At 44.2% G+C, this 25551-nt stretch overlaps 1 protein-coding gene across 7 annotated transcripts in view; it reads right to left on the bottom strand.

Annotated features, from left to right (window-relative positions):
- fbrsl1 (fibrosin-like 1) overlaps positions 1-24906 on the bottom strand; it is a 252090-nt gene extending 227184 nt beyond the window's left edge. For all 7 annotated transcript variants that reach the window (XM_079161362.1, XM_079161358.1, XM_079161361.1 and 4 more), the window contains exon 1: positions 24404-24906. In XM_079161362.1, coding sequence (XP_079017488.1) covers positions 24404-24706 — 303 coding nt within the window. In that variant the 5' untranslated portion in view covers positions 24707-24906. The remainder of the gene's footprint in view (positions 1-24403) is intronic.
- Between the last annotated feature and the right edge of the window lie 645 nt (positions 24907-25551).

Raw genomic sequence — 25551 nt, 5'->3', positions numbered from 1 at the left:
TATAGACAGGTGGTGCTGTATTATAATCAAGCCGAATCATGCCATTTTTTTAAAATAATTTATTTGCAAACCAACACCACCTCCACTGCTTTGAAAATGCTAAATGCTTGCCTTGTGTCTTTCAGTTTCCAGAGGCACAGACTGGAAAAGGTGCTGCTTGTATTTGGCACCTGCTTTGTGTGTGTGCATGTGTGTGTGTGTGTGTGTGTGTGTGTGTGTGTGTGTGTGTGTGTGTGTGTGTGTGTGTGTGTGTGTGTGTGTGTGTGTGTGTGTGTGTGTGTGTGTGTGCACACGCAGCTCCAGAGTCAGTCAACCAAGCAGTAGTAGCTCCCTGGAGCAGCAGAGAAGTTAGGCAGCAGTATGTAGGTAAATCAGTCTATTACTAACACTCCGCCTGCCTGGAGCAAGTCCCCTGGGACGCTGCTGACAATACACACGCAACCTGCCTGCTGGAGCATTCATTCATAGCTGAATAAACACACACATACACACACACACAACACAATCAGAGAGTCACTGAGCTTTTACAAGCAGTGCTCATAAAAATACAAACTCACGCTCAGATCATATCAGGATAAAATAATGGCACTGAAATAATTTGATCGTAATTGGCAACAAATTTTGATCGTTGGTTACGTTTTTTACAGAGTAAAAAAATCCCCAAATTCTCTGTTTCCAGCTTCTCAAATGGAGGGTTTGCTGTTCTTCTCTTTTTTTTCGAAATAATTCTAGAATACGTGTATTCGGATTGTTGGCCGGACGTAACAAAATCAAGTTTGCAGGAGGAAATCCTCTGTAGTATCTGACACTGACATCACCTGCTGTGTAATTGTCTCTTGGCCAATCCCCATAAATCACCTCCACTTTGGCCACCTCCCAAATATGTCCCTATGCAGAAAACAGTTACCACATGAGGAAATGTGTTTGACGGACTGCAAAGCTAGCAGAGAGAAATGGCACAATGTTCAGACAGCAGTCGTGTTATACTGTCTGCTGCCAGTATGAAGTCCAAAGCAAAGTGCACACACAAAGTTGTAATTACACTGAGTGGGGAGCAATTAGATGGATCAGGGCTAGCCCATTTAAATCACACTTTGGACCATTCATTATGCTGGGGAGCCATAAACAGAGGCTCCGTCGGATGTCCTGGAAACCGCCACAGAGGCTCCTGAACTGCACGGTCATCAGATCTGCCTCTGACCCCCTTTCTCTGGCGCCTGTAATCAAATGAGGCTCTGTGCGAATCATGCAACGTGATACACACTGTGCAACCAGAGCAGGAGCCAGAAGTTGCAAGCATAAAATATATAACCACATCCATAATGAGAAAACATACTGTAGTGATCAGCTGATTGTGATTAGCTGAGGCTGTTGAGCTCAAAAGGCAGGCCACTGGCCCTGTGAGCACCAGAATCTACTCCAACACCCCTCTACCTACCATGTTACTTAAAAACATGGTAGGTTCCATTCAGTAACATGTGAACAGATGAAAATGAGACACACGGAATTTGCGCCACTAGAGCAATTTCTATTTCCCAGGGTCCAGGCTGCGAGCTCGGCTCCCAAATTTCTCCCTTCAGGCTAATGCTGAATGACAGATAGAAAAAGCGGAGGAACCCTGAAGAGTCAATTTGGAGCTGGAGTGGCGTTTTAAACCCAGCCACTAAAATGAGAGAGATGGGGGGGGGGGGGGGGGGGGGGATGTTCAATCAGACACCGAACTCGGCTCTGGGAGCTCTTCCCTCAGAGAAAGCAAAGCAGCTTTCCCTGAGATGGTGTTCAGAGGCTGAAAGTGATGATATGCCAAACAGAACCGCCGCTGAATGAGACCGCCACCATCACCGGCTCCTTTTTCCCCCCCGACAGGTGACGATGATTGAATTTGAATAGTTTGTGTGCACATGTGGAAATGCATTTGCACATTTATTCATTCATTCCTGTGTGCGTAAAAAAAAAGTACCGTGTTTTTGTATTCATAGATTTATTTTTGAACAAGAAGTCATTTTTGCACTGACACGTGTGTGTGTGTGTGTGTGTGTGTGTGTGTGTGTGTGTGTGTGTGTGTGTGTGTGTGTGTGTGTGTGTGTGTGTGTGTGTGTGTATGAGTGTGTGTGTGTGTGCTTGGAATTTGCATTTATAGTAGCAGCCATCTGAATTCATTTGGAGCTTAAACCAGTTGTTGATCGATAAATGAGTTGATTGACAGCTAATTATTCGGCAGCTACAGTGTTTCATTTTAATGCTACTATTTCGAACATTGTCTCCTTTCAACTTTTTAAATGTGAGGATTTGCTGATTTTGATGTTTGGACAAAACAAGGAATGTCAGGACATCTCTATGGGCAATGGGGAGTAAAGCAATTGTTTGACTATTTTATTTAGGGAAGTTATTTATATGATAGTTATATGATAACCCCATCCTTTGATATTGAGTATCTTCCCTCACACTTCTATTGGCATAAATGACTTAAACTATATGTTATAAATGAAAGTTTAACTGGGAGAATGTCACTCCTGAAATTGAAATGGACATCAGCTTGATCAATATGAGAAAAGACGAACCACTCGGTGGGATTTGTAGGAACAACAGGAAGACTCAGTCCACTTGCAATTGAACAGTAATTTAAGTTCTTCCCCGACAAAACATCTCTGGCAGAGTGCAGACGCTGGCTTGCAGAGAGCAAACAAACCCGACAGCAGACATCAAGTTACTCACAGGATTCGTGTGAAGCAACAGCTGACATGATCTGCCACCAGCTACGATGAGAAAGACGGACAATTTCTAACTGAATGTCATGTACACTGCTTTTAGCTACTGAGAAAAAGAAAGAAGGAATGACAGATTTAATAGTCTTAGAGTTTAGCAAATCTGCAAATTGTGTGTAGAAATCATTTTTCTAATCTGCACCTGGCTATGCAGTGAAGTGCTGCACTGTAGAGCCGTGGCAAAGAAAAGAGCAGTGCTGCAACACCAGCGGGCTGAGGTGGATGAAAAACACAAAAGATTACAGTAAAGAAAGTACCAGAACTAATATTCATTCAAATATGCCCTGATTGGAGCCCTGCGTAAATGATGTGTGTGCAGATGCATTGTGTCTATATATGCATGCATGCATAGCTATATTTGTAACCCAATGTGCTTAAGTGTAAGCTCTCGAGATGAATGCAAAGGAGGAATTACTGCTGCTGGGGATTGTGCAGCGCCGCGTCCACAATTGCCGCACTGAGCTGTAACCCAACGCTTGACACTGGTGTTCACCCCGAGCATGGGCAACACAGGAAATCCCCCCCCCCCCCCCCCCCCCCCACCCCACCCCACCCCGCCCCACACCACTCCCCTCCCCTGAGCTGCTCAGTTACAGCACAGCACACAACTCTCCTGGGCTCTGGCTGTGGCAGCTAGCAGTGGATTGTAACGCTCAAATCCCAATGGAGCGTGTGCACCCCGTGGCATCGGTAAACACAAACACTTGCAGACATGTTCATGCGTGTATGCACAAAAAGTTAACGCGTCAGCATGAACACACACAAGCATACCCACCCTAACGGCTTCAAACGCGCGGAAAAAAAGTAAAGTCTTGGTGCGTGTTTGTGTGTGCAAACCTACTGCATTGACATTCCCACTGCAGCCCACACAGCACATTCACACACACACACACACACACACTTTGACTTTCTAAACCAAAACACATGTGGAGGGTAATGCGATTACATGGCTCTTTGACAAGAAAACACTTCCTTGCTCAGCTAAAATGCCAGCAGTGACGCAGGAAAAGGAGAAAAAGTGCCCTAAACAACAGCAGAGAGAGAAGAAAAACACCAGCAAGGTCAGAGTGTAGTATTTGTCACCTAGATTAAACAAGTCAAGCTGGGGAGTGGTGGTAGTGGTTAAGAAAATATTCCAGCCATTTGGTCCCTGCTGCTGCCATCCAAACTCATTCTGTCAGCCTCTGAGTCACATTATTTATAAGGCAGGGAGACAAACTATTGACCTCGCCTCTTTTCTCCACCGCATCAGCTGACTCTGACACTGACAAGGCCGCTCGGGGGAAGAATGCAAGATGGGAGAGTGGTGGTGAGAGAATACATGTAAGAGGAGAAAGAGGGAGAAAGTGGCAAAGGAGGGAGAGAGAGAGAGAGAGACAGACAGACAGAGAGACAGAGATGGCAAATCAAACATCCTGTTAAGATTTCAACCGGAGTTTCTAGCTGCGACTGGAGGCCTCTTTCAGCAGATAGAATATTGATGTGGTATAACCACAGTGAGGATAACTATGGGCCGGACTTTGACGGTGCTTCTTCCTGCTTTCTCAGGGGACACTAGTGATTTCTAAATGTTCTAATCATTTCTCTGAGGACCGGGTTTGTGTATTAAACTAGTGGACGAAAACAGAGACAATCAAATAAAAGACACGTTGGATTCTCAGTGTAATTCACCTCTGATGTCCAGCAGCTTTTAATAGTTCTCTGTGGAGACACAGATGTTTTTATATGAACCGCATCCTCATTAAAAAAAAGAAGCAGAAGTTCTAAAATGTTAAAATGATGTCGAAACACAAGCAGCTGTTCGGGAACTTCGCCTAAATCAAATACAGTCTAAAAGTACAAAACAAAAGAAGTTAAATGAGCGATTAAAGAATGAGTAAACAAGCCAGCGATCATGAAAAGAAGCCGATAATGATGGAAGTTAAGAGTCAAACTCTAGATTCTGCTATTCAACATTCCATCTTCCTATTGGTACACAACCTGCGGAATAAGCAATGAAAACAGGGCTGGAAGAATTGGGTCAGAGATCGATACTACTTGTCAAGGACAAGCGCTGATGAAAGATGTGAAGAGTCTTTTGGAAAGTAGAGTATGAAATATGTGCCGGCTCATCATAACCTACCAGCGCATTTCTTTTCCTCTGTTATTTTGTTTACTCTTTAATTGCGTTTCAGACATACCAAGGCAGCAAAGCGTTTGTGCAGCCAAATAACACATATTTGGCTGCAGTCGAGATTGCAGAAACTAGATGGGATGTTAAAACTGCGCTCGACCATATTTTGGAATTCTTCCCAAAATGATTCCTGATGGATATGTCCTGTCATTTTTATGGGTTTGTAGCCTGGTGCTTTGTGATTGAAAATGCAACAAAGCATGCAGATTAGAAATAAATGCTGTGTCGTTACTATATTGGCCCTTTTTTTTTAGAGTGCTGCCAGTGAACCAGACAGACAACAAGCCAGTCACCAGTCCAACCACTAAAACCTCAAACCCACATTACCAGCACGGGTCTGGAAGCTGATCCCCCGGCCAGTTTGAACTCCTGACAGTGACTTCAGACCGTGGGAAACAAAAAAGCCACACCAACAACAAGAACAGCATCACAAATGATCACAAGCACAAAAGAGGTGAAATAATGACATCGTGGAACTATCACGAGATATTGAAATGAAAAAGTGCACTAAAGCCACAACTGAGCGTAGAGCTGAAGCCTTCCATTACTGATCATTCAGGGAGAGCAGACTGATGAGCTGCTCGCTGTCTAATTATCCCCACAACATCCTGAAGGTAGAATGAAACTCAACTCAGTGATACCTCTTTAACACCACTGTCCTACTTCAGTACTAACTCACACTGTGCAGCCAGATGTGGTATTAACCCGCATCTTCATTCTATATTCAAGTGAAACCAAGTGAGTCTGTTTTTAACTCCGGCGAAAAATAGTAAGGCTTCAATGAATAGTTGGAACAAGCAAATACCGAAAACGTATGATTGTATAAAGAAAGCGTGGTACAACAACAAGGTCATCATTAAGCTAATTTGAATTGAATTTGGATTTATTGAAAGATAGTCCCTTGAGATATAGCACGACATTTAAGAGGTGGTCCTATATACAGAGTAAAGCATCACTACATAACATAACACAGATACAGACAGCTCGCTTACCCTCTCCAACCCACACCTCAGCTCTCAGCTATTGTACAAGAATATAAGGATAATGGCCAGTATGATAGATTAACAAATCGCACCAGCTTGAAGAGCGACTAGTTTGACATCAGCGAGACTGAAAGAACGCACAAATTACAAGCATAAACAGCTCGATTTTAAGTTGAGAAGATAAAAGATATCCTAAAGCGGTGGAAGGAGGTAATTGATTGTTTCAATCGAGAGAAACTTTGTATTGGAATGAGCTGCGTCCAATTTCTATGAAAATGAATCTTAAGTAGTTTTAAAATAACACTTTCTCCTTATAAATAACACGTGTTCACCTAAGTCCTCACATCAGATTCTCAGTTCTATGAGTAACCTATAATGTACGAATATGAAGAAGTTTCTATAATTACACCAGCAACAGACGAGCTGTATTCCCACAGCTCTTCCCACCAGATGCTGGTTGTCACTGCTCTCCACACATAGAAAGCAACACATACTGGCTGCTGGGTTGATGTGTATCTGTTACATCTCTGCTCTATGTTAATGACTAGTTGCAGTAAAGCAAATTGCCCTTCAGGTGTAATAAAGATTTACACGGGGCTGTTCTGCGCTATCAGCGCTGCTCTTCGTCTCCCACATTATCTGAGGAGGCAATCACAGTAAGAGCATAAAGCAATGTGACCCTTTTACCACATGGTAACCGGCGGCTACCCGTCCACAGAACGCCTTAAATAACAACACGGGATGTGTCTCGGTGCGTTTACATTTTTCACACGCAAGCAGGCGTTTATGAATGTAGCTTTCAATATTTAGTTTGACGATGTCTGTTGACTTTTTAATGTGGTGTTAATCTCAACACGGATGATTTGTTAGATTACCGCTCATTTCTTTAGTGCTCCATATTTTTCTCGCTCTCGTCTGTATCCCTCTCCCCTGCCGCTGTGATGACCCAATTCTCCCACAAGGATCATTAAAGTTTCATCTGATCTAATGGACTTTTATTTTTATCATTTCATTCTCTGTAAAATTCCACAGTTTTCAGGAAAAAAAAGCGCTACACAAGTTGTTTATGGTTATTATGATTATCAGCTGATGTGGAAACTCACACATTTGAGACATGCAGCGCTGTTGTTGGATTGAAGCTGACGCTATGTATCATCTTTAAATGAGACAATTTACACACCAAAAATGACACGCATATAGTGTTTTCTATGATTCTTGTCGAGTTGAAACAGCAAGTAGTTGCTTTAAAGAGATGGGAAATAGAAATATCTAACCTCCCTGACTGTGTTATAACATCATTTCAGTCAGGCACACTCTCGTTATAGATTTTAACCATTTATTGCAACAAATGGAATACAGTTAAACTTGGCGATAATGGCTCCGCTCTTTGAATGCTCCCCGGATTAGCCAGCAGCTACTGAGCTAAGACCGGGAGCACGAGCAATAACCCCCCTGGGTTTACAGGACAGAGGTACATTTTTTAAATACATTTCAAACATTTGCCAGAAGATGAACTAACAAAGAGGTGGAGGCTGGGGTGGAGGAGGCGAAGCTTCGCCAGCAGTGTGGTCTGTAGCAGCGTAGATGTAGAATGAATCAGTGAGAAGGAAGCCATATTTAAATAAACCTCCGTGAAGTGAGAGTGGGCTGTGATTGGTGCGTGGCCGATCGGAAGCTATGATTCAATCGGCTGGCTGTCAGCTGGTTACAGCTGGGGCGTATAACTTCCGTGTCCTGCATGAAGTTACGCTAGCTTCATTTATTGGGAATCAATGGAGATTCCATTCAGATAAACAGTTTCCCATTAAATGCTGCCACCAATTACACAGTAATAATGCAATCAAACACAGCAGACCAAATAGATAAAAGGCTTACACACTGGTACCATTTGGTTCTCAAGGCAAACAACGACCACCTGACCAACAAAAGTTGTGTTAAAAAACAACATTGCATTTTGATGACATTTGTTTAAAGAGCCCATGGCCCAACATTATGTTTGGGAGGGAATACATAGATTGTTGCCATCACACAGTTTAAGGTTCTTTTAGCTTTTAGCTTCATGTTTACATTTCATGTTGGACAACCAAACCCAGATGACAGATAATAAAGAAGCACGGTATAATTATAAAGCCTTGACAGAGGTGTGCTTTGTCCCCAGAGTGACTCCTAGCTCGTATTATGATGCTTCTCATGATTGTTTTCATTATTACTGAATCTACATATTACAGTGGCTCGTAGTGTCTCCTCTGCTGGTATTGTTACGTGGGTGTAATCCACAGTTATGGCCCTACGAGTGTGGGCTGTTGCCAGTGTTCCCCCGCCTGGCCTGCATACCAATTAGAGGCTGATTAACAGCAACGCAAAGAGAGTGGGGGGATGGTTGTTTCTCTGAAGCTGAGGGTGACCTGACGAAGAGGGTCCATTACATACACAAACACACGCTGAAACACAAGGCCTCAGGATAGAGTTATTTATTGTTTGTACTCACTTGTGCCATGTGTGTACAAGCAACTATCGGCGGACCTGCAGTCCAGGACACAGTGCAGTGTCTGTTTCAAACCATTTAAAGTGTGCCGCTTTGGCTTATTCCAGGTGTGATTAATGATGGCCATGCATGGCTATGTTCTGCACATGTGTACACTTTTCTCCTTGTTCTCTCTTCACATTATATATTTAAGGCATTTAGCGCATTTCGATATATTTAGTGTAACTCCCCACTGAATTATTATCGTTTGCACTGTACACATACATCTTGTTTGGCATGTAATGATCAATAATGATATATCATAACAATTCTTACGACAAAAGTCATATTTCTGTTGCTCACTATTAACCAAGCCTCCAACAATAACTTGCCCGGCGGAAGAAAAGTCTTTCACAACACGTTTTTTTTTTCCGCTTTATACATGCAGTTCGTGAGCATCAGCGTGTTTGCCTTTGTGTGCGTGGACCACAGTGCCGTCAGGATGGCTGTTTTTAGCCGGTCGTTGAGGGCTGATTCACTTTGACAGGCTGCCTCTTAGACCCACCACAAACACGAGCAGGAGAGAAAGCAGGCAGCATTTCCACCATAGGAGTGATTCCTGACCAGACTCTGGTAATTCTATCAATTCATCCACTAAAATTCAACTTCAATCGCTATATTGACCGCCATACTGGCCTGAACCAGACTTCCCTGGTGTCACGTATGCTTCCAGAAGGAGATACTGTGATGCCATGCTAAATTCCTGCCCGATGATTCAGTAAATGTATTTCTCATTCCAGCTGGAACTGAACCTGAATGAGGCAGCTTTGCATGCTAACGGGCGGCCGAAAGTGGTAACTGCACCAGCAGAAATCATTTAACTTGACGCCGGGTTTACCAACTCAGCCTGTCTGACAGACTTCATGCTAAAGAGCAAGAGACAAAAAGGTCTGTCGTAGTGACGGAGGACTGTGACTGTAAGCAGCATGAATGCTAAAGAGCCTGCAAATAATCAGCTGAAATAACTGCTGTGACGGAGCGCTGAAAGCTGTTTATCTTGTTTCACTTATTAACATTCAGCAACCCCTGCTGATATCTGTGTTATATTATGCTACAGGGGAGTAGACATTATACCTTTAATAATACATTTTACTCATACTAGTCATACCTGGGATGCTCTTGTGATTTACAACGACACAAAATAGAATATTCAAATCACTGCCGTGCATCTTTAAGCTGTAGCAATTCATTTTGTAATGTAAAATCTAAAAACGACGCTATGCAGCAGCAAAAGAAAAACTTGTATCCATCACCACTGTGGCATCTGCCTCTCATCCATATTACCTCCAGAATATTATGAGGTGACACAACTTTAACGTTGTTTCAGGTGGGATTTCACTGTTTCCACTGTACCTTCAACGAAGTCCATTAAAAGGGGCACAGTGTAGCATTTTGGGGGATGTACTAGCAGTAAGATTAGACGCGATTGCAAGGAACTTTCATTTTGTGTTGATATTAGTGTTTCCAAGCTCCAGAGTCCCTCGTCTTACTGCAGAAGTGGTCTGACAGCCTAGCCTGCTTAGTCCTGGTTCTCCATAACCTCCCTTTCCTTCGGTCCAACTTGTTCAGTCCCAAATACTGATACCGAGTACCGATCTGTGCCAGTGTTTTATTAATCAGCTCTATGCCTCACTGTGGTGGACGTGACTGAGATATCATTCTTTTATGTGACATTGCTTTAGTAACCTTCAAATCATCAGCAGATAAATGATAACCTTCAGTGCTAACAGCGTGTTTACCGTGGCTGGTGCCTGAGGCTTTAGGGGGCCTCCCACAGCCAGCCGGTGCATTAAGTAGCGTAGCGACACAGTTTGTAGTAAGACGTCAACGAGGGTCCAACGATCTTATGAGCACAGACTGTGGATTTCAGTGTACTTTTTCTATCGAGAGCATTGAAGATAGGTTTAAAGAGTGAGAGAAGTTAACAAGAAGAAAGACACAAAAGTAAGGGAACTAGAAAGTTACAGAAAACACTATGATCCAAAACTGCCCACCTGGTTTACTATACAGCAGTGCCTTGCAGGTTAGATAACCAGAGCCCGCTCTCTGACAGGTTGCTTTTGTAAGCACGTGCCCCCCCCCCCCCCCCCCCCCCCTCTGTCTTTTCACCCTCACTTTCCTCTGCTCTGACAAGCTTTCACTTGTGCTGGTTTTGAACAGAAACGCCATTGTGCCTTCTACTGCAAACAATGCCTGCTGTTTTGCCGAAGGACCCCGAAAACATACATTAGCTCACTTTGCCCCTTTTGTCTGCTGCAGATTCCTGTCATGGATCCGGTCACAAGACCAGTGCAAAAGACTAGACTTGACTAGACTGACACGATATCAAGTGGGTAGTGCGCCGCTAAAGTGCTTGTGAGCAGGACCCTGAATCCCGTCCAGCTTTGGAGGTGATGGCCGACACTTAGATCTCCCTGTCAACAACCCGAGGCAGAGGAAAGTGATAAACCTTCCCGAAAAGTCAACAGTTACATCATGACACAATATGGTGCAGCAATATGTTCCAAAGCAATGTATGTGGAGGCGCTTTGTCATAAATAAAGCACTTCAGGGAGGCATGCTGTACCTTTACATCGATCCAAAGCAGTATATCTCTATTCAACGACAGCGCAGACACAAGCGAGCCTGCCCTTGGTTTTACCATTACCGCCTGCAGCTATAGAGGCTTGGAGAGGCCTCTAGAGGCATGTGACCCTCAGTTACATTTATAGGCTTCAGAACTGATAAAGGCAATGCCACCGGCGACCAAATGACTGGCAGCTACTCGAAATAAAGGCTTGCCCTGCCAGTCATAGCCACGGCTTTTACGCCACATCAGTCGACAGAAGAGGGGGAAACGATGAGAGGCGGGGTGCAACGCACACATCAAGAGTTTCATGTTCGTCATACTCATTTTCTTCTTTAGTATCATTTGAACAGGTTCAATTATGGAGCTAAAAAAGCAATGTATGAAACAAAGAACATATGATGATGTCGCTCGAAGGCTCATTAACTGAACGACTGATTTACTAACTAGCTGACTGGCAGAATGGTGTCTGACCGAGCGACAGGTTGATTAAATGTATGACCGACAAATTGGCTGCTTGGTCTGCTCCGGGTGGCACCACCCTTCACCTGTATACACACACTGACACCCACCACCGCTGCGGTGTAGCCTGTCAGTGTGCGTAACCGTTTTTCCACCTCTTGTGTATTGTTGTGCAAATTGAAACGGCAAGGAGAGCAATTCAACACACACACAAACACACACACACATCTAGCTTGTGTCATGGGTGCGCGTGGGGGGGGGGGGTTCCTTCCATCTCCCTCTCAGCGTCTTGGCAGGCGGGAAGGGGAAATATGATTATCCAGTGGGGGAATTGTTTCATCAACACCTGGAGCAGATAGATGAAAATAGGAGGATTTATGTACTGAGCACAAGCTTACCTCTGGTGCCAGGAAGCAATTAAGCAGGAAGCTGGAATACAACCCCCTGTACTCTCTCTTTTCTTTCCATTGCTTTCCCAGCCTCTACCTTCCTCATTGTGTCTCTGTCTGTGTGCCTGCACTAAGTGCACGCTTCACTCCAGCGGCACATTTGGAGAACTGATCGCGAGCCGTGGGGAAGGCTGACTGGAAGAGAGGGAAGGTATTCATTTCCACAAAGTGTCTCATTAAGAGCTGATAACAAAGTGGCTGAGAAGTGTTGGGATATCATTTGACTCGATGTCGGGGGGCAGCGATGGATGCTCACTTCCCGCATAGCTACAGATAGGCAACGCGGCTTGTCCTCCCTACCTGCTGTGGCCTACGAGGAGCGGAAATTCGAAATGTAATCATCAGACTGATGTGGGGTTCGGTCTTTTTGCCATCATCCTAACATTGATGCCAATTCTGAGGCCTTAAAGAGCCACACTCTTCAGTACAAATATGTCTATTTGCTTTGATTCCTGCAAGCATTTGTTTTCAATACATCAGCATCTGCTAACAAGGTAGAGATGAGTATTAATGAAACTATGTGCAGACTTTTATGAGACACATACATTTGCTGAATAATTAGCGTCTGGTTGCAGTCAGTACAGTATGGTTGATGGAGTAGCATCAGGTGTCCATTAACCAAATGAATGGAAAGCAAAGTGTGCCAGGGTCTATACAGAGTAGTTCCATAAAATACCACAGTTCGCCACATATTTTCCCCTCCGTCTCTTCTAAAACGTCTTCAAACTACACCAAAGTCGTCTCCGTGTTTCTCGATAGAATAGGTACACGATGTATTGTCAGTGTAACCAACCAACCAATCATTGCAAGCAAATCAACAATGGTACCAACTGTGAGGCTGAACCAGGGTATTGAAATAGACAAATGCACTGTCAGTGGCTTTTAAACAGCCATGGGAAATGAACTTAAATCCCTGATTAAAGAAATGGGCATAGTTAGCCTGCCGCTTTCATTTCTCGAATGATGACGTCTGTTCATTTTCATGCCAACCTCTCACATGTTTAGTAATCTGATGGATGTGCCAAACTCCCAAAATATGTAAACATAAACCTTGGATGAGGTTTTGACAGCGGGGTCAAGTACAGAAGGCCTCCGTCTGAACCTGGTAGAAACTCAGCCCTGACTCTGAGCTCAATGCTGACGTATCCTTGAGCCAGATCAGTTACATAACGATAAATTAACTTAAGTACGGTGTCTCTTTATTACCAAAAGCACAACATAGGTTTAATATGACAGAGAAATGTGCTTTGGTTTACTGCAGACCATAAATAATTCAAGTGCCTCTATCAATAAAAATATCTTCATCTGCATCAGCTTAAACAATTCCTTGCCTTTGTTTACATTCTTACATTTTGCGGAATACACTCCAGCGCTCTTCCAAGTGAAAACTAAACAGACGTCCAAGCTAATGTGGTCTGAACTGCTGATCGCCAGGATTCTGTGTCAATATTCAATATACCGGAATTCCAAAAGGCCCAAGTACTCCGTGTTTACCCAAAGATTAACGGTGGGGAACAGACATTCCAGGATGCTATCACTACTCCTGTCACTGTTATTAACACCACCGTATTCATCCAGCGCCTGCATTAAGTGTTCTCATTAGGATTAATGTGATTAAAGGGTTTCCTCCACTCCAATAGCATCCACTTTTTAATTACTATTAAAAGTCTCCGCGTGGCTATGAACAGGGCGGTGTTTGAACTGCTGTGCTACGAAGCCGAGAGATGTGGAATGCAAACAGTAGCTTGGCGAAGTTCTGTTTATGTCCCCCCCCCCCCCCCCGCTCTCACATGCTGCCTGTTTTCTTTATTGACTCAACAACTGGCCTTGTGCTCAGGGCACCAGACGTGCGCTTGTGTAATTCTGATCTCGTTCCACGCCTTGGGTAAAGACCCTGCTGATTCTAAGGTGCCTGTCCTCGTTTCAGGAGCACTGACAAAGTGGCCCCTCTGAAATGAGCCGTGTGGCCTGTTTACAAAAAGGGTAGCAGATGCATTTCACTGCCTTTGATCTGCGGGGGGGGTAAACAACCTGCGGACTGCGAAGGAAGGAGTCGTCAGCGGACGTACGTGCTGTCTGCACAGTGGATGAGGAAAGCGTTCAAAGAGGGGAGATGGACAGAGAGAGAGAGAGAGGAGACATTCTCTGACGATACTTTTCTTTGGCAGATCTGTCAGCCAGATCTCACTGTGGGTGACAAGAGCCACTTGCAGGTTTTTACTGCAGTGACTATGTTACATATGCCTTGTTATATATCCCATTATATTTCAAACACATTCTCCCTCCTCACTCTGCTGAGCACACAGCCGCAACATTGACTTTCATAGATGCTCGGAGGATTCATAAAACGAGGAGTGTCTGAGTTGGCAACAGGTCGAGCCTGTTAAAACCTGATGGTATCTTATACAGGAGCGTATACTAACTGTGGGTGTAAAAGCTGCTTCCTGAAGCAAAGGTTTGATCGATAGAGGGACCTAAATTGCAACACTGTGTATGTTTGCCAAGTAAATACAGTTAAGACTGCAGAACTGTTTAGTGTCTCCCCTATAATTTAACATTGGCAGAGTCAAAAAGCCTCTAAAACAGCATGTAAACCACTACCCACTCTCCACTGGAAACCAAGGGTGAATCATTGCTCCAAACTGCCTCCACTTCGTCTAATTGTACTATAAAAGTTAGAGTCATAATAAAATATGATATCATAATACAATCACATATGGTTAGAGTTGTAAAATCTGATGAGCGCCTTGTTTCCCTGTGTTGTGTTCAGATCTCCTCAATGTAATATACCTTAGAAACATGAGACTCTCCAGAATAATGTCATGATAGACCACCAGTTTTTAAATGTGTTGGCATGGTGCATGGCTCTGACTACGACAGTACCCGACATCCTCAGCCATCTAATGCTATTGAGAAGAAGCCAGTCAGAATCAGAGCGGTGCCGAAAAAAGAAAACACACGGCGACATCATTGTTTTGTCCAAAACAGACCAGAAATCCAAGACGGCAGAATGTATTTATATATCTCACAAAATGACATTCTAAGCTCAGTGATTGGATGAAATGCACTTTGGGAGTCGTAGTTAACTTCTCCCCCCTCGGCTTTTGTGCACTTCTGGTATGTCAGTCAACAATAACAAAGTCATCCTCGTATGCTCCGCCCGCTGCAAAGACATTCAGATCCCGTGGAGCAAAGTGTGGATGGCCGACAAGGTGCTTCATTTCAACAACAACAACAACAACAACGGAGCGCGGCAGCTCGGCCCAGAGTTGGGAGCCAAATGTCATCCAGACAGCGAATGGAACAGGAGTGGCAAAGGGAACGAGAGAAATTCCACATTGCGTAACCACCCTCTTATCTAAGCTCTATTATCTTGGCCACAGCTTGTTGCATGGCTGCCAAAGCTATCACAAATAAACCCTGAAAGAGTCCTTATTTGGCTTTGCCTGCGCCCACATATAAAAACACAGACACACAGGCAAGGCTAAATGCTGTGAACACAATCAGCGTACCAACAAACAATGAGCTGTAATAAATTGCCGACCAACATATCACTGTATCTTATTTCAGACGGGGAGCTGAGTGCTGAAGCAATTATTGTCAGCATCACTTGGCCTATAAAGACTATTCCCCTCAGAGCTGGTGTTGGTAGCGAGTGTCGGTAGTAGAAGAGCATGTCAACAACTGTTAGCGCTAATTGCTTTCACACCAAGAGTGATCTATTAAGAAAACATGCAGCGAGACGCCGCGCAATGTCGCGACTGCGTGAGTCATGCCTTTGAAAACGAGGCCCTCCTTTAAAAACATGACCACATGGACTGGAGGCTGATTTGTAATCTGCAGTGTTTTGATGACTTACTGCCAGATTACAATGTTGCAGAAGCCTGAATACTGGTAAATAGTGCTTGCTCGTCTTATTTGCAGAGTGGTGTCCTAATATGGTATTTTCCAGATGTTATTCAGGTCTGAAAGTGTTGTTCCTACTTGGCATAACAATATACTAAGGCCTCGAAACACGTTAACTTCATTCCATTTAAAACGGCAGATATGTTCAGTGTCTGAGCCAGGGTTTTTGGGAGGGGGCCACATGGGCTCATTAGTGCTTTTCTAGTCAAGCATAAACAGTGTTTTGGAAACTGTACAGCCCATGAGTGCTAAGCAATAATCTTAAAATATTATATTCCATTAGGGCTGTGTATTGGCAAGCACCTCACGATATGATACATATCACGATACACACGTCGCAATACGATATATAGCGATATATTGTAATACAAATTAAAATATGAATGTGATGTACCTAAAGTATAACTTAGGGTCTTCATCTACTGTTTGCTTCCGTCCTCCTCGGTTGCTCTTCCTGAGGTTTCTTCCATGTTTTGCTCCATCAAAAGGGTTTGTGGGAGGATTTTCTCCTTCCAGGGTCTAAGGACAAAGAGTCCCGTATGCCGTACCGATGGCAAAGCTTCATTAGACTATCCGTCAGCATTGGCAGTCTGTGCTCCACTGCGGTCTAGCTACAATGTACGGAACAAGAAAATAAAGTGTGCATTCAGCTTACATAAGATTGTGTATTGACCGACAGACCGCTCACTCTGTTGGTCTTTGAGAGCAGCACAACATGCAATCTGCGCTAACATCAAAATGATGCATAGAGGCATTTCCTAAATGACACCTTGAGACAAGCGTATAGAGACTCTGGCTTGTGATGCATGTTTACTAGATAACAGCCAAAAGCTCATTTTTGTAGGTTGGTTAGCTCACAAAATAAATGTTCACACAGCAGATACAATCTGAAAATGAGAAACCTTCTAACGGCACCGATAACCTTTTATTTTATGGAGACAATTGGGTGCAGGGAGGTCGTAGTGACGGGCCATTTAATGTTTTTCATTGTGACAATGGGATGTGGGCTGGCTTGCCCTTTTATTGTCTAAGACAGTGATTGCTAGTGACACACCAAAACTGCAAGCATCTCCAAAATACTTCCTCAACATAATATCCGTAGCGTGGCCAAGCAAAAGCACTTTATTGTGTTCACCTTGTGTTTGCAGCAGAGCATTGTTACAATTGTTATTACTTTTTACCGAACACAGTCCAAGTCAGCAGACCTACACTCTCATGCGAGCAAAACGTTGAAAAGGGGACTTCAAGTGACGTGAAGTTTGAAGCAAGCCAGGCTTTCAGAGCTCTCTGTCTGCTCTATGTCAGTGAAGGACACGGCTGAAAAGGAAAACAGCTATTACTTAATGAGCCACTTAAAGAGTGCCCTCTCTATTTAGGTTTCATTATTTTTGTTGTAAATCCTTCACAGCCCGCGTCTGTTAGTCATTCATACAGAGGTTCTGTGGCCAAGTGCACTATTATATATTAACCAAAATCAAAGGGCTGGAAAATACCTCAGCTGAATGACAAATACAATCATTATGAAGTTATCTCCAGATTATTTCTTTTTCTCAAGCCGCTCAAATGAAATACCTTTTGTTCACATTGTTTAGTAACATGAATTAATCAAGCAGTCGAGAAAACGGAGAGGGGTTATGAAAGGGAGAAAGGGGGGGGGGGGACAAATCAGATGTGGATAATTACCGGGGAACCTTCTCACAGTGCAGCTCCTAATCCATCGCAAGCTCCGAGACAGCATCTTAATCACAGCATAATTACATCCTGTCATTCACCGCAGTGAAAACACCGAGACAGGAAGATGGAAGACGGCTTCGGGACGACAAGCAGGAAATGGATACATATGCCTGCAACAAGCTACGCCAACATGCTTTTATGTGCCACTTAATATGTGTCGGCTATGTTGTGCTGTCTGCACATTTCAGGAAATCCTCATGCGTCATTGTACCTGAAAACAAAGAGGCTCTTATTCGGAGGTTTTTGTAGCGCTGGTGAATTCAGTCGCTGGAGGGATAACCTCAAAATAGACAACTGACAGCGTTTCAAAAAGGACCCTTCAGGGCCAGCATGCATTTATCCCACTGTCTTACAAAAATCATACCAGAAACGCTGGCTGGAAATGAAGCAAATACGGATACATCTCTTTTCTGCCTGGTGCCATTTCAGTATTTTCTTTTTTTTTTGTTACTGACTGAAATGTGTCTGTACCACTCACTCTGAAAACTGTCAAGTACCATAAGGTAGCATCATGCAAACGCATTTTGTAGATTTGGTACTCAGTTCCTGATTTAAATCACAATTTCACCAACTTTAGACAAGTAATGGAGCTTTTAGCCGTTCAAGCAGGAAGACAACTATTTTCTATCTAGTTGTCACTTAAGGGCCTCATCTCTTACTTTGCACTCATTTCACTGGGATCATCTTAGCACAGGGATATTTAAAAGGTACTGGGGAGCTTTCTTGTAAACAGACAAAAGTAGTGTTTATCCTTGAAGTCTAAAAAATGTGTTTAACATATTTCCGTCCTCAAAGCGTGTTTATTTAACATTGAAAATCTCACATGGTTAACATCAGTATCAGTCTTCTTCGCTGCCTTTAACTGAGCATTGCTGCGCTTTGTTACCGCCACCAAAAGGAAAGGAAGTACATCGCCAGCGTAGTCGGGCTTGTTATAAAACATGTGCTACTAGTGGTGAAGGGCACCTTTAAACCAATTTTGTTCCTCTGCTGTCATTGAAATCTCCTCCGTCGTCCCGCTGCCACAAGTGTCAAAGGACTTTATCTCTGATGAATTGATCTAAGGTCAACATCTTTTATTAAATGAAACATGTCAATTTTCACTTGTGGTGTTTTTCCTGAATTTAATCGTAACTAGCAACATTTGGCACCGGCAATTCTAAATGATAAATGATCCCTAGTGCCTTTGCACATTAGGATATACTCCATTTATGTATTAATCGTTTGTCATTTTTTAAGCAAAAATGAATTAGTTCCAGCTACTCAAATGTGATCAATGGCTTGTTTTCGTAATCATCTCAACAATAAATGGAATATCTTTGGATTTTGGACCGTTGGTCTGACAAAACAAGCCTTCAGCCAATTAATCAGTAATGAAAACTGACACACGCGTTGCATCTGAGCTGGCATCCAACTCCTCTTTTCGTTCGACTTGTTAGAAATCTGTGAACTGAAGCAATTTTCTCCACTTTTATTTTGTGACACATAAATCCTCCAGTTCGGAATAGAAGTATAGTTTTGTAGTTACAGAGGAGGCTGACAAAGTGATTGCCATGCTTTCAGATCCGCATGAACACACTAGAACCTTCCTTGGGTGGATATATTTAGGTCACTGGTTGATGGCTTGGACAGATGCACAGTGGAGGTTCAATCCTGTTATAGTGTGTGTGTGTATGTGCGTGTGCGTGAGAAGGCTTGTGAATGTGACCATGCATTTATCAGCCATGCTTTCGCCTACAGTGTGTGACAGTTAAGAGAGAGCCGGGGCTGGGGGACGTCCCACTGGCATTAAGAAAGCTCTCTCCGTGGGATGCGTCAACCAATGAGCAGCGGAGCCTCGGGGGGGTTGCCTTGTTAATTAAAGCTGGAGTTGTTTGTCAGTGCCGGCATATGATGCACAGCGCTATCACTGTCGGGGGAAAGAGCAAACACGAAGCAAGATTGCTGCAACCCCTGCAACAAATCTGCTGCCTCACCATGGAAGCGAGACATCTTACAGCAACGACTGCTGAGGCTTCAAGTGTCAGTATCACTTTGCACTGTGTTACCCAACCGGCAATCAGAAGCACTGAGCCGGCCTCAAGGAAAAGATGGGATTTACAAACTACCCAACATCTTGTCTCACCTGTTAACCTCAACAAAGCATCAATTTTAGCTGAAGCTCTGAAGGCGTCATTGCATTTCTCTATAGGTGGTACCAGTGTGTTTATTAATGGTCGTTGGCGAGTAATGCTCTGACATGAAGTGTTGCCACTTGACAGAGGACAGCTCCTGAGTGTTAGCTGTACTAATGACTACTAATAAGTAACACATGGTGCTATCTGAGTGCTAGCAGCGAGACACCCAGTAATGAATGCGATGGGACTTGAGCCGTAGCGGCGCAAGTGCGGCTATTTTAGGGGAAAGCCTCAGAAATAACGGAAATCTTGGGAGGCCTTTATCCGAGCACTTGATGAAACAGAGAGACGCATACTCGTAACTGGAATGTGTCTGGCTTTGATCCACGTACCAGCTGGGAAAATATGGGTGGAGAGGGGGAAGCAGCAACTCCCAGCTTCTCTAACAACTAATGTCAAGTTTCCCTAGGACAAGAGACTTCATTTCCCCTTATTGCTTAGGTAGAGCTGCTCAGTGGCTAACGGCAGATGATGATTACTGCAAGTGAGTCAAACAGGGCCATGAAGAAAAAGAGCAAGCATGTTGAGCTAAACTTCCCGGGAGACGGAGTCTAGATCCCATCAAGAGCTTCTATTTATGAAACCCCTTTTTGTCGGAATGCCCAGCCTTTTCGGATTCCTGCCCTTGACACCGTTGTAATATCACTAAATCAACTAAAACCTAAATCCCCATTAGAGTGAATTTAGAAACTCATGGTGCGGAACGAAAAACCCAAACAAATCTGTAAATTCATGTTAAAGCAGATGAACAGAAGGATTGTGGATTAACGAGGGGGGATTTGCCACTCCCGACGTCACTCGCAGAGCAAATGGAGCAAATCAAACATCTTATTAATACTGTGACAGATGGATAATTGTGTCATTTTATTATCTGCTCACTTGTTCGATACCCACAGGGAGACTTCTGGAGGGTTTAAGCCGCAGCGGGTAATTGTTTTATAGCACCGCTGTCAGGTGAAAACCTTACGTTTTCAGGAGGTCAGGAGGAAGTATTTATCATGCCACCATTTACTCTAAAAATGTTTGAACAACAAAAGAAATGTAGGAATGAAGGGACTCGTAACTGATGATCTGATTTCTTATTGCAGGAAGGAAATATGAAAAACACCCAAACTGGACGTGCAAGGTTTCCCCTGCTTACAAGAGCCCACAATAGCTGACTGACCGAGTGAGCGTGCTCACACTCTTTGAATCATCACTGAATCATTCCTAACATTTCTCTAATCACGATAAGGCGACCGTGACGGCTGTTTGTACAGTCAATTTGCCCAGGTAAGTAAGCGGCTTTCCTATGAAATACGTTTGGGATTCGAAGCAAATAAACACCCCATAATCAAATGCGGCCGTGGCTGGAAATTGCTTTCAGCTGTAATGAAACAGGTTGCGGGAGCAGGGCGAGACCACCGTACTGCCTAAGCCTTCATCAAGGGAGCTTGATCCTATCAGCGCAGAGCTGGAATATCAACAACAACCACCTACGGATTTTGTTTCGAGCCAACATGCTGTTGGAGGAACCCGTAACCTCGGGCTCTTGCGAACAGACAGTAGCAGCTGTGCACAAGTTATAGACTGAAATAGACAATCAAATGACGAGGCCAGACACCCAAAGGTGACGGGGATTTTATGATCCTCAAGCGCTTTAGAAAGCAAAAGGCTTAAATAGGGATGAGAAGAAACAAGAGAGTAAATATAAGTAATATTCTTAAGTGTTATCAGTTCACGTGTCCATCCTCTAATCCTGGAATGAATAACTACAAATATCAGTAGTGCCGCTGTTCTCCATAGTCATGTTCTTCATAGATCCCTAAGAAGTGAATCCAGCCAGTCACTGGTTGTTTCTTCATCCGTTCTCTCCGTTTCAAATTTTGGTTTTCTGGACCTTTTGGGCTGATTCACTTTTTGGTCCTTCAGCATTGAAGTCTAGGACTGTGACAGCTGAGTCGCCTCTCACATACATCAGCAGTATTTAAACATCACTAATGCAACAAATGTTAAAATATATATATTTATTCATAGGTTCATTTGCTGTTTGTAGTCCCTATTTTATACGCGTTGAAAAGCAGTCGCAACTGAATTCAACCAAAGGCCAAGAATTGGTTGCCAATTTGGTGGCAACCATGACAGTCTAGCCCTGCAGTAGCCTGACCTTAGGGCCGGACATAAACACAATCGTGCTGGTCATCAGTCGCTTGGAAGAGGTCAGGGGGGGGAGCACACACTCGCTCCGACGAGCATGATGCAATAGGTCAGAGCTATTCACTTGCCAAACGCCGCTGTGTCCTCCTCATAATTGATGAGCAATTAGCACAGGTAGCGTAGGTCATGAGCTTCACTCAAGCATACAGTCAGTAGGTGAAAGTGTGAGTGATGACCAATAATGACACGATTCTAGAGGGCACACATTTCAAACACTGCATTTCAGTGATGCAACTTATTAGCAGCCCAGAAATGTGATTATTGTTGTCACCAGTAAACAGGAGGAAATATATATAAAGTCAACATTCTCCAGCTACGGGGAAGTCGGGGGAGCAAAGCTTACAAAAACCTGCGCACATTCCCTCATGCAATTGCACAAAATCCACCAACATCATTTAATAAGCGCAGTCCATTTGCATGCAAATCAGACCAATTACCAACAAGTAGCTGGCTGGCACGTGAGTATCATTTCACACAGAACCGTATCATGCCTCATTTGCTTATAGCCTTGAATCATAAGCTCCTGTGTAGAGCACTGCTTTTCCCTGTGTTCATTCAACATTGATGTAGCACTTGTGTAAGAAAACTATTACTGCTCGGGAATGTGTAAAACAACAATTGATTCATTATTTCACTTAATGTCCCTCTCAAACCCAAAGAGGCAGCTTGTTTATTATGATGAAGCATCCAAAGAGAAAGCTTTTTAGAAACGCAACCTGCTCTGCAGCAACAACAACAGGACAGTAGCAGGGACAGATGGGAGACGTGTAAACACAAAGTACCTCTAAATGTATCAAACGCACACATGAGAATATTCCTCGAAGTCAGTAGGGCAGGGCGCCGAATTGACAGCAGCAGAGACACCGGCGTGCCGGCAAGAAGATGCCAGTGAGAAGCACTTTGCTGCTATGACATCCTCAAAGTCTTTCACAGTCGGCAGCTGTCAGAAGTGGCAGCGACGCAGCACAAAGGGCAGAAATACTCACAAATACAACTTCACGGCGCGCTGCACTCACACGAATCAATGCGAACGGGAAACAACACACAGATTCCATGCACATTTGATAACAAGTCACAAGTTTATCTTTGGGACTTGTGTGCAGTGCCTGTTATCCGTTTTTTACATTAGTTACAGGGCACAATACGGTAGTTCTTTGTCGGTACGGTTCATGCACACTTACTTCACACTGACAACCCTGCTCGTATTCCTCCGCTATCTGCTTTCACACCCACTCTAAGCACAATGAGGAGCCGAGCTAAACGGAATAGCGATATAACTACTGATGACCCGCTCGGGTCAAACTTGTTAACAGAAGGGAGGTGCTGAAGTGAGTGAATCTGTGGACAGCATGGTTTATATTTCATGCCGTTATTTTTACTGGCAAATCTGTATTCAAGCATTATACTGACTAAGCACTATGTAGGAGGCAAGAGTCAATCATGGCTGATTAATACCATTGCTAAGCCCACATGGGAGGTTGTCATTGAAATGAGGTGGCCCGTGGTATGATCCACAGGCTTTCAAATGAGGTCATCATCTTAAAATATACAGACCTCAGTGGGCTAGCTATGTTTATCAAAGCTAGTGATTTATGTTTCAACTACAGTCGTGCTACCATTCCCACTATGAGCCATGGAAAAATAACACAGGCCTGCCTCTCTGCTTTGTCAGTCAGCCTGGTGTCCCACTGGGAGCAATGTTGTATTTGTCATTTGGAACACAATGAGATAAAGGAGATAAGAGGGTGTCACAAGAGAACCTCCTTTGTTTCTAAAAATCATTCCTCTTGACATCAGACGTACCCCACACAGTAATGACAGAAACACAGTTATCAGCGCATGCTGCATCAGCCTGTAACCGATAAACGGCAGTTTATCAGAGAGCAAAATGTCCAGGGTGCACAGACAACTCGCAGTGAAGCAGAACTTCCAAAGCCAGAGCCGTCACTGACACAGCAGCACCTGTTTAGTTTGCTCAACAAACCTTATGCTGCCGATGATTAACATCTCATTCACAAAACCTTCAGCTTGTAACAGTCTTCAAACAGAGTTGTGTGCTGCAGTGATTGCAGTTTCATGTCAAGGACTCCAAACAGACACACATTCCAATCCATGCAGCAGGTAGCCCAATAAGGGAACATTGGTTCTGGGGGGGGGGGGGTTTTGGTTAGTTTTGAACATTGTGATGAGAATCAGACCCAGGCTTGATTAGGTACATCTTGAAGGGGGAGCGAGCCTCTGACAATCTCTGATCTACACTATCAGAAGATTAGAGGAGTCGTCCTAATCCAGTCTAATTGGCATCATCTCAAGTCAATTAGAGACAAATTAGACTAGTCCTCACGTTGCTGGAGTGAGTGGGGGGCTCAAGGACCCCCTCTTTGAGAACCACTCTACTGTTGAAGAATGCTGCAGACACACACACACAAACAAACAAACAAACAGGTAATCATCCGGTTCCTTCTTACCTCCAGACGGTCCAGGCTGATGAAACTGGCGATAGCAAATCCATCAATGATATCCTCCTCCTGCGAGCTGGACTCCCGTCTCTTCCTCCGGGGGGGTCGCGGAGCTCTGGCGGTTGCCGCGGGGTGCGGCGCCTTTTTACCGGGCAGGGAGGCGGCGTCCCTCCCCGGACTGTGTCCCTCCCTGTCGGAGCAGGAGGAGTTGGGGTCGGGGCTGCGGGCGTCTCTGCTTCCTGCCTCCCGCAACCTCCGCACCCTCTCCCGCTTGGTCCGGCATCTCCGACCCGGTTTCAATTTCCCATCCATGTTGTTAGAGAAAGCTTGAAGTGTCAAAAGAGAAAATACAAAATGTAACTCCACAGTCGGTTGCTCGCCTGAACGCTCCGCCGCACCGCGTTATAACAAGTAACACACACTGGACGGACAAATTGTAGGCTGCGCTATAACGTGACGATAGCGCCGCGCGCGCGTGTGTGTAAATAACAACGCAAATATAGCCATATAACACTCAATGACCTTGAGTATATACCTCCCCAATCTCCATTACGATAAGCAAATGTTTAGGTATCCCGCTCGGGCGATAGAGAGAGAGCAAAGCGACGCGGATCCACACGTTATTTTGTCACGAATCTGCGCTATGTCGACGCGGTATCCGCCAAAGCAGGTGCAAAAACGGCGAAATAGTTACAATCCACGCATTATACCCGCTTTGTAACTTTTTGTTGCATCGGAATAATAACAAGCGATGTTGTTGCCTAACCTCGCTGCATACCGCAGACAGCGTAGGGGAATCATGTCGCTGCCCGTTGTTGTTTTCCACCACCCCGATCCGTGATCCAGGGCTGTCAAATAAAGAGCTTTGGATACTATCCGTCCGAAACAAAACGCCTGGCGAGCAACTACGTAGCCTTTCGATCGTGGCCGCTGGATGAGTGAATAATCCCGTACGCGTTGAGTTTCACAACCATATTCCCTCTCTCCGCTTCAGGGGCAAAAGGATCCCAAGTCTGAAAGCTACTTATGCGCAATATTCCCCCAAATGATCCGAACCGTCCGAATAAGACAACCATCCAGTGTGTAGCCAAACTCCATGAGGCGATGAAGCGGTCTATTCCAGTTTAGATCACGTTGAGTTTCCTCTAAATCCACTC

Source organism: Pholis gunnellus (genome assembly GCF_910591455.1).
Source record: "Pholis gunnellus genome assembly, chromosome: 6".
In the NCBI taxonomy this organism is placed as follows: Eukaryota; Metazoa; Chordata; class Actinopteri; order Perciformes; family Pholidae; genus Pholis; species Pholis gunnellus.
This window is presented reverse-complemented; position numbering and strand designations above follow the sequence as displayed.